General features: G+C 30.1%; 1 protein-coding gene across 1 annotated transcript; it reads right to left on the bottom strand.

Annotated features, from left to right (window-relative positions):
• Positions 1-4,907: 4,907 nt before the first annotated feature.
• Positions 4,908-9,518, bottom strand: LOC128170555 (uncharacterized). The gene is made up of 4 exons (XM_052836342.1): positions 9,397-9,518; positions 9,244-9,302; positions 8,157-8,384; positions 4,908-5,853 (listed from the first exon to the last, which is right to left on the bottom strand). Exons 1-4 carry the CDS (start codon positions 9,402-9,404, stop codon positions 5,663-5,665), a joined length of 486 nt encoding a protein of 161 aa, XP_052692302.1. The 5' UTR covers positions 9,405-9,518; the 3' UTR covers positions 4,908-5,662.
• Positions 9,519-10,390: the final 872 nt, after the last annotated feature.

The following is a 10,390-nucleotide window of genomic DNA, read 5'->3' as shown; positions in this document are numbered from 1 at the left end:
TAAGCTCGTGCTATAATCATTGTGACGTCATGTAAACTTTCATATAGAATTGAACGTTTTCGCTATTATAAGAAACCATATTTGCAAATGTAGATATCAATGTGTAAACACATTTTTCTCCTGTTTGGGTTGCCTTGTTCTAATTTGCTCTAAAACATACGAATGATGATTTACTTTGCAAGCGATGTTATTCATCGAAGAGTATATGCTAAGTTTGTTTAAAATCGATCTAACATAACGATAAGCTAATTACATGAAAGATTATCTTTACATGTTTCCATGTAGATGTACAGATCTATTCAAAAGTTTAAAGTGTATAGCCTTAAAGACAACAGCGCAAGTTTAAGAAAGTTCTGTTTATCTGCTTGATATCTTAGAGCCGTTTGTTTAATCTCCCATTATGGAAAAGGCACAAAAAGTACGTATTTCATATTGTTTTCATAAATGTGGAACGTTTTGATAATCAAATTGTTTTTACCAATACATGTGTGTTGTTGTATGATTAATAAAAAAAAATAATAAGGTTTTTTCACCAGCAGCTTTTACAAGAGATAATTTAAAATTTCCCTTCCAAAAAATCTTAATAATTTGTCCTTGAATCTGTTAGGATGCTTGTCTCCATTAAAAAAATAAAAATGGTCTTGTTTCAACAAAATGAATTAATAATATTAAGGATGACGTTTACTCAGAATGAAAACAAATTCAACTAATGAAAATGAAAAGCAATCTATTGTATGTTATAGACCTTTGATTGTAGTGTTATTTTACTCTTTCAAAAAATAAGGTTATTGACCTACTTTCTGGGTTAATGGCCATTGAATATATTTTGAAAAATCATGAAAAATCCCATAAAATTTTACATTACAATTGAAATTGTCTTAACTGTAAAAACATTACAAATAATTAAACACTTTAACAAATGAAAAAAAGTTTATGAATAGTAGTGGCAGTAAATACGTACAAAGCATTCATTTTCAGCAATTATTTTTTAAAATATTCCAGTCCGAATTTCCTCTAACATTTTTCAAATCCCTACCCATTTTATTTTTCATTTTACAAACAATTGAATGATGATAATACAAAAACACATAAAGTATTAACCTACTTATATAGTCCTTATTCTGTTGGCATATAAGTTATATGAGGTCAATGATTAAAATTTTGAGATATGGTGTCTTTCATCGTTTTTAAGCATTTTTCAATAATTTTGCAATTTGTGCCATACCACTATTCTAATTAATAAGTGAGGTAAAACCAACAGGAAATATTTAGAATTTTATAGACTAAAATATAAAATCTTAACTTTTAATATTAGAGTACTGTCAAAAATGTTTGAGCGGAAATCAACATATGCAATATTTAGTCCAAATATCCTCTGCTTGGCAAAAATTTTATTTTTGTTTGATCCTATTTCCATAATTACATTGTTTTACAAATGTTGAAGTTGTTTGGTGGGTTTACATGCTTTGAATTATATATTGTAGGCTTGAATGTTCAAGGAAATACAATAAACTTTTTTCGATATTTTTGTGACAAATTGAACTTATAAAGTATTGTGCGAAGAAGGAAATAGACTACGACATTTTTTCGTAAAAAATAACTGTGTATGAATAAAACGAGCATAACACCATCATTTAATTATTTTTATTGTAACTTAAAAATATTACCTTTATGAAAAAAAGTTTGATATGATAAACGATAGAATAAAGAGATAATAGAAATGTCTTGTTAAATTTGATATACAGTTACATCTATAAAAGAGTTAATGACAGAAGTGTGATTAATCCTAGCTTTGGAATTGGAAACCAAAAAAATTTTTTTTAAGGAGCGTACTGTCATTTAAAGAAGATTTCTGCACTTTCGTAATTTGCCAGATGAGGAAAGGGGGGGATAAAGAACGGGCTAATTATTTCTAGGGGATTTGATGTTTCCGAGGAGATGTTTCTGGCATGATAAAATGTTACACTTCACCACTTAATTAAATGAATGATAGCGGTCCTGAACACTATAGAAAGTTGACTAAGTGACAAAGCTGAACCCTTAAGTTGCTGTTTGGTTTTTTTTTAATTATCTTCAGTAAACTGAATGGTCTGTCATGTTTGTTACACAGGTATCTGAGGACATGATCGACCTCACCCCGCCCTTCCATCCCCCATCCTCAAGTTCTAGACCCCCGGGACTTTACTCCCTTTTTTAAATCACCCTTTAATGACATAAGTATAAACTAACTTATACATTAATTGCAAAAAAATTACATAAACACATTAAAATAAAATTAGACTTCATCTATATATTAAACAACAAGGTTGCTTAATTTGTTTGCCAGCCAAGATGTATTACCGATGCATATTTGTTGGAATGAAAATTCGAACAACTACCCATAACAATTGTGACCTGATGTCGAAGCCCGTAGATTACCTTAACTGCATATCAACTTGTCATATACTTGTTGGGTAAATTGGGATAATTTTCAGCGACAAATTGCAAGTTTTAAACCGATCCATCTAGTTTTAACCAACAGAAGTCAGTGTTTATCACAATATAGATGTTGTATTCTACTAGAGTAAAAACAAGGAAATGTCTGATAATATGTTGTCTTGGGTTATTTCTCTCCCATGAGTTTATTGAAAATTTCTTTATTTATATTAATTTTGGTTGCTGATGTTTAACATTTTAAAAAACCATGGATACCTTTTATATACATGTATGTATGTTTTGAACTTTTTAACATCTGTAAGTTATGTATATTTATGATTATTGTCCTGTAAAACTCTTGGCAATAAAACCAAGTCAGTTTAAAAGTTTTAATTGTTGTCATAAATGCTAGTTGTTTTTATAAACACATGCATTATTTCGTTTGTGAACTTTTTTTTTCAAATGATTTTAGATAAAATGCATATATTAACCCCTTTAAATCAATAATTTTGTTATTTTTTACCCGTTGAATGAATATATTCATTTGGCTTGAACATAAACGAAATCAAAAATATATTGAAATATGAGCTGATGCATTTACATTTAATTATGTAAAGTACTCTAGAAATATTTCAATTATGCAAATATCAGCCATTTTCAAAACATTTTTATAATTTCTATATAAGAATCGAAAATTTATATTGGTGTCTTGCCACGCATAGTCACAATATTTTAAATCTCTATATACATTGTACTTCATACAAAGATACACATAGGTAAAAATTACTAATACCAACAGTTGGTTGCTGTTGGAAATCATTCCCATGGTAATCGAGATGTCAAGATGGAGGAATTTTACCTACTATTAAGCCCTAAACAATATTTCCCATAATTTTCATCAGACGGTTTGGGTAACCATCATAACTTAAAACTCTATTACTATCATTTCAATGACTATTTTGTGCATGAAAATTGACAGCCAGTGCCATAGAAAAAAGGCTTTCAATAAAACATATATAATACTATTCTATCTAAGAACTATCATTTTTGTGCAAATTGATGTGAATGTTTATATTGAAAAAAATACCCTTTTAGTTAGGGAATGAGTTTAGAACGAAAACGCATTGAATTTGAATGTTAACATTAACAAAGACAGACATTCCCCTACTAGCGTTTGCATCAACAAGAAAAATTATCAAACAAAATCCCTTAGACTGTAAAAAAAATAATCGGCACATAGTTTGTTTTTATTTTGATATTTCTGAGATATGTTTTGATAACACCAGTGATGTCATAAAACGTCACTAAATTATCCTTCAAACTATTTATTTTTTCGAGGGCTTTCCCAATTTTGGTTCTGTTTTGTTGTTGTTGTTGTTGTTGGGTATTTTTGTTGTTGTTGAACATACATTCATTTGGTAAGATTCTTGTAATACAGTATAAAGACAAAATAAAACACCTTTGCCGTAAATCAGATATATTTAGAAGGACGTTATACATGTATAGGTAAACTTATGTTTTTCATGGATAAACGTTTCTGGTTACCATTAGAACAATACTAGATTGCAAACATAACCTTATATTTTTCTTTTTAGTCCCCTACCGGTTTTCACCGGAGGAGACTATAGCTTTCCTCTGCGTCCGTCAGTCCGTCTGTCTGTCCGTCTGTCCGTCCGTCCGTCCGTCCGTCTGTCTGTCCCACTTCAGTTTTCCACACTTTTTTTCTTTATGCGTTTGAGGAATAATATGAATTTGCTGAATAGCTTCAAAATATCAAACTACAGATCAAGTTTACACTTTTGTAGCGTCTGGTTGACATATTTTCGAGAAAATTAATTTTTTATATTCCAATATTTTAATGTTCGGGTTCAATATTCTGCATAACAGTGCATTGTTTTCACAATTTCCACAACCCGGTAGGGGACGTGTATTGCTTATGCAATACTCTCAGAATGCTTGTTTTCTAAGGTACTGTTTTGACATTTTTGCGGGTATGATAAGGCAAACTTCAGTGATCGTTTGAGTAAAACTTCCTCTGATTAATAGGACATCAAAAAAAGATACGTTTTCATTTAAATCTAATCATTCTTCCAATTTAATGAGTTTGTTTATATTTGTGCAAAGGACTTTATTACCATGTTAAATTCCACGCATGCTACGTTTTCAATTAGCAATACAACGGTAAATATGTTATCTGTCGTATTACAATAAGAGTTAAGAACATGACAAGACTCTAAGAGCTTTAGATAATTAAAATTCTAAAGGGTAAACGGCATCAAAAGTGTATGTGTTGGGGGGGGGGGGGCGAAAACAGCCACATGGCTGTGACTTTATTATATTTCATCGGCTTTTCAAACGTTTTGTTTGGCCATATTTTCATTATGTAGGCCACTTTTTGAGTACAAGTAGGTGTTTATGGCCAAAGTATGGACACGTTGATAACAATTCAAAAATTCACTGTGGAGGAGTTATCTTGTTATGAAAAATGAATGAAAGGCGTTGAAACTTTATGTGAATTAGACTTGCAGAAATTAAACAGTATACGTAGATTAGATTTCGTACGTTCTAGATTAATATTTCCTTGAGAATTAAAAGATTTTTACATGGCCTCTGATTGTGCTAAAATGTTAAACTAAAAAGGGTGGACGAAGTTGTTTCTTTTTTACATTTCATGAAAGAAACACTAACGGATGGATGTTAAAAATTCCTTATTATATACGTTTTTCTAATCTTTAAAAAACCTTTCTTACAGACTTATATACTTTAACACAAATGTTTATTTTTTCATTGTATAAATAAACCCTAGGAGGAATGAAAACAAGTTGCTCCAATAAATCAAAACATGCTGTAAAGGCGTGATTTGCAATTTGCAAAATCCAAATGTATTTTTATACAATTTGTTCAACGAATATTTTCATAATTACAACAGAAATCATACACAGTTTAACTGCAGTTTACGAGTATTCTCAGATACATAATGATCATTACAACTCAAGTACAAATCATTTGTTAGAGGTTTAGTTTAAAAAATAGTAAATTGCATGCACAAACAAATTAATGAATAGTCAAGCAGACATTCAAAGTATTTAACAAACAACCTATCATATATATTCTTGTAAAGAAGTTATCAAATTAACCATTTTTATCAACCTACATGTTTAAAGATATGAAAGCATCGTAAAAGGAAATAAATCATTTATTTATCTCCCCAATTGACGAATAAATATGCACTAAATTTTTGGACACGTTATACAAACCTCAAACCCTTTTTCAACTGAGATAAAACACGGTAAAATATTTTATAATCAATATACGCCTTATTATACATTAATATTTGTAAGTTTAGACTAGAATAGCAAAGAGCCATCGTATGTTTCCTGCTTCCTGTATCAGCTTCATTAATATCCATGTAATGCTGAATGGTTATCGTGATATTATCTGAATAAAAAAAACAGAGGCATGAAATGCTACAATTTTAAAGAGATGAGGTTCCTATGAGGTACATGCTCGAATTCAATCAAAAAACCTCTGTCAATTTATAATATTCCGCATGGTTTGATCATTGCATTAGCCAATTGATTAATAGTTCTGGTTGTACCTTAGCTAGCTTCAAATACACATATTCAACAATGTGGCTTTTATTTAAAGTTGCTGCAATTATACAACTTATTAGTTGACAGCATACTAATCTTACTTAACAGTTTTAATAAAAATACTAACTCTCCATTATTATTGTCTGCCCTTTTTGGAAGAAGGAAGTATTGCTGGATATGAATTAAACGGATATAAAGTAAAGTAAAATGTTCACAAATTTATTCTATTTTATGTTTGTTTGCGTACAGAAGAATGGAAAAAAAGAATGTAAGGGAGAAGGCTGTGCGCTTGCTGAACAAAGACAGTTTTAACAATAGGAACTATTTAAAGCATTCTGAGTTACAATGAAAAAAAAATATTTGTTCTCTAGGCAAAACTAGCAATCAAAGAAGATAAAGAAGTTTTTTATTACATTTGTACTTTATCTTTTTTTTATTGAAAAGTAATGAATACTAATTCACACCTATGGCTTTCATATAGATTCAATAGTATCCACTCACTGTTTTGTCTCTTCCTATAAAGAAATTAAAGGCACTTCCAACAAAAACAAGGACAACAGAAAAACCAATGGTAAGAGGACACAATACGTCATTGTTTTCATTGCATGGATTTTCGCTTACTTCAGAAAATCATTTTAAATTTTCATGAAATTATTTTAATTACATGGTGCAGACCGTAACTTATTATTTTTTCGGATTGTATTTGACAGCAAAGTTGTAAATGTGCATCAATACTCTATAAAGAAACTATTCAGAGTGCAGTACTTCTACACACACACATACACACATACGCGTAAGAACCTTCAAGATTAGTCCTCTAACGTAACACAGGCGAATGGGAACCCCCTTTTCTAGCTGGTATTTTGCTATGGTTTTTCTGCTACGTCTTTTTTTTACTATTACTATTGACATGTGCTATTTGAAATTTTGATTTCACAAGTATTTAATAATAAGACGAAACACCTGCAAGTGAGGATTTCCGGTTCAGATACATCTTGCCTACTAAAGACCACAAGATACACAAGATCAATTGAGGACACCTTATACACAGTGGTAACTGAGAACATTACAGGAACGAGACTTTCTGTGGAGTTATTTGGCCTTTTATTAGTTGTACTATTAATAATGGCTATGTCTTATAAATGAGACAAAATGCGAGCAACGTATCTGTCGTTGAGCAAAATAAACAAACAAGCAAACAAAAATTAAATTCGTTGCTTTCCGTCACTTTTAAACAAAACCAACGGTTTTATATACAGTTAATAGTATGTCAAAGAAATGACTTCAGTTTTCTTGGTTTGACCTCTATTTTCGCAAGGGTTATCATAGTCAAAATGCAAAATTTTGATCTGTCATGATATCCGAGTTCTAAATATTCTATGAAAAATAAAAATAAAAACCAATAGAATTTTACTGGCCTTCCAATCTTTTTACTTATCAACGCAAATTTTAAAAACATTATATATATGTATATTTTAACAGAACTATTGATTCCTATTTTTGATAAAATAGAATATATATATATATATATATATATATATATATATATATATATATATATATATATATATATTTATATATCCAAAGTCTCTTTTTCAATGAATAATAAAAGTTTTTTTATATTTATATATATATATATATATATATATATATATATATATATATATATATATATATATATATATATATATATATATATATATATATATATATATATATATAATATTATTATACCATGTTAATACATCTGTTAATATAATAAATATATTCATTATCATAACTTTAAAATTTCACACAATTGTATTTGGCGTTGTTTATTTATTTTGTTCAAGTGTTTGACTAACTATGGCTTGTGTGATGTTATATTAAGTGTTACAGTATTTTTAGCTACTTCAACAAGCTTTGACAATGAAATATGTTGTCACAAAGTAGTCATTTCTTCTTTGCTTATGTCATCGACATATCTAACTACTGCAGTGGACGCTTAGCACTTTAACACTTTGCGAATACAAATACAAATACATTTTAAAAATCGTAATGCGAAATAAAGTGGATGTGTCTTTGTGATTAATTATGGTATGTCTTTTATGAAAAATTCAAACGTGTATCTTTTTGTGTTAATCAGATTTAATTTTAAAAGATACACACAATCGTATTTCGTCCTGTAGTAGATTTCTATATGACTGATGCTGACCACTCTCCCAAGGTCTACTCCCCATGTTGTATTGTATTCGCCATCATCAGATATCGTACATTGACCCCCTTTAGCTCCACGATCAGTGTACATTCCGTCAACCGCATTCTCACTACCAAAGTCTCTCATTTTGTCTGGCCATGGATACTGCTCCCAAGTTGGTTTATGTAGTGCAAGCTTTTCTGTATAAATGAAATATGTAACCAACTAAGACAGATGTATGAGATCAGAATTGAGCATTTCTACAAAATCATCATCACACTCTGTATAAAAGGTAAGCCTAAAAGATTAATTAAATTGATGAAAGCTTTACAAATGTTTACTCTTTGTTTATGTTGTGTTCCTTTATGTGAAAAAAAAAGATAAGAGAGCCACTGGACTTGACAGTCATTTGAGTTCTATAATTTTTAGATGGACCGGCCAAAAATTCTAATTTTTGCAGATTTCATTTGATGATTAAATACCAAAATATGACCAATGTGATTGTTACCCCTGGCTTTTATTTTTCCATATTTGGCAAACATTAAATCAATTTATACAAGGGATGGGGGTGTCGAATGTTAAATGATATCTTGGATTATCTATACACAAGCTAGGGGGGCCACAAAATGTAAACTTTGATTTGAAAAGAAACTGCATGTCTTTAATGGTCGTTATGAATGAGTAAATTAAAGTTTGAAGGTTTTTATCCCAGAATTTTGTGGTAATTAGCCTTATCACACTTGGAAATTCAAGGGGCATTTTTTAAAGACATGTTCACTACCAAAATGCAGGCAAGGGAAAGGATAAACAATGGGCTACTGTGTACATGTAGAATAAGTTACAGAATCATTCGGATTTCTGATAGATTTAGTAACATAGAGACCAATATATATTCATTATGTATATCAAATGTATATATTTGCTATTTTCATACCGTTTCAATAGCAGACGGATTATCGGCGACGAGCGACCGCGGACAAAGACCATCAGTAACATGGGAAACTCAGTTGACTTTAAAATCTATTTTTTTTTACTGAAAACTGTAAGTAAAGGACTTACCTAATCCATGTACATGCAAGATATACAGCAAAACATTCAGTGTTAAGTGACGCATACCACTGTAGACACGAAACAGGCATTATAAATTTACATGTAGATATAAACACCTACGAGAAAAATAAAAATCTTAGACGAATTTTTAAGTATACTCACATTTCCATAGTACACCAACTCAATATATAAGGTGACTTTTGATGTTTGTCTTGGTAGCCGGGATGTGTATCATTTATTTATTTATGACATATCTTTCCCGTCTTTTCACCGAACCAGGAAGAATTTAAAAAAAAAATCCATTTAAATGCGCATTCAACGCTTTTCTTTATCGATTTATGTAGTAGTGGCTTTTTTTTATCGCTGGTACATGTACAGGTGAATCTTGTTCATGTTGCTATGGATTAACGTATGGGAGTCATTTCCTATATAATTGTCAAGACTATCTGGTTTAAAAAAACAAAAAAACAAACTTGTATTCTAAATTCAAAGGTCTTTTATGATAAACAACTGATCGAATATTTAAATAAAGAATAACGAAAGAATAAAAATGCCAAAATATGTTTATAAGGCATAATTGCGTTTGGTAGGTGCTAAATCCAAATTAGCTATTTACAAATACAGACATCAGGTGATTAGGCTTTCTCATTTTGATGTGTTCAATGATGCACACAAAAGGTGTAAATCTTTTTTTACAAACAATGCTATTTTAAAAAAATATATCTAATTGCTAAAGTTTTTGCAGTTAAGATGGCTCACTTCACTTTAAAACAAATTTCAAATCCTCAGAAAATAAATTGACTATGATAGATAGCATAGTCAAAGAAGCGAACAAATGGGCAGTTTTGGGTAAAAATTATTTATTTAAAACTTGCATTCTGTTGATATCAACAAAAGCCTTAATTATAAGCTGATTCGATCTTATGATCTGCAGCTCACAAGCACGGTGCTTTAACCACTGAGCTTTGATAATAATTGACCAAATCGATTGATACAATCAAATAAACAAATCATTGAAATTGCCATCTTGTAACTATCTAAAAGAAGAAAAAGGCTATAAGCACTAAGGTATTTTAATTCCAGTGCAAGCGTGACATATCGTACATGCTTAAGCGCAGTCAAGCGTATTTGAGGCATGGATTTGATACACATTGCA

This window comes from Crassostrea angulata, chromosome 2 (assembly GCF_025612915.1).
Source record: "Crassostrea angulata isolate pt1a10 chromosome 2, ASM2561291v2, whole genome shotgun sequence".
Taxonomy (NCBI): Eukaryota; Metazoa; Mollusca; class Bivalvia; order Ostreida; family Ostreidae; genus Magallana; species Magallana angulata.
The sequence above is the reverse complement of the archived record's forward strand: the minus strand, read 5'-3'. Positions and strand labels throughout refer to the sequence as shown.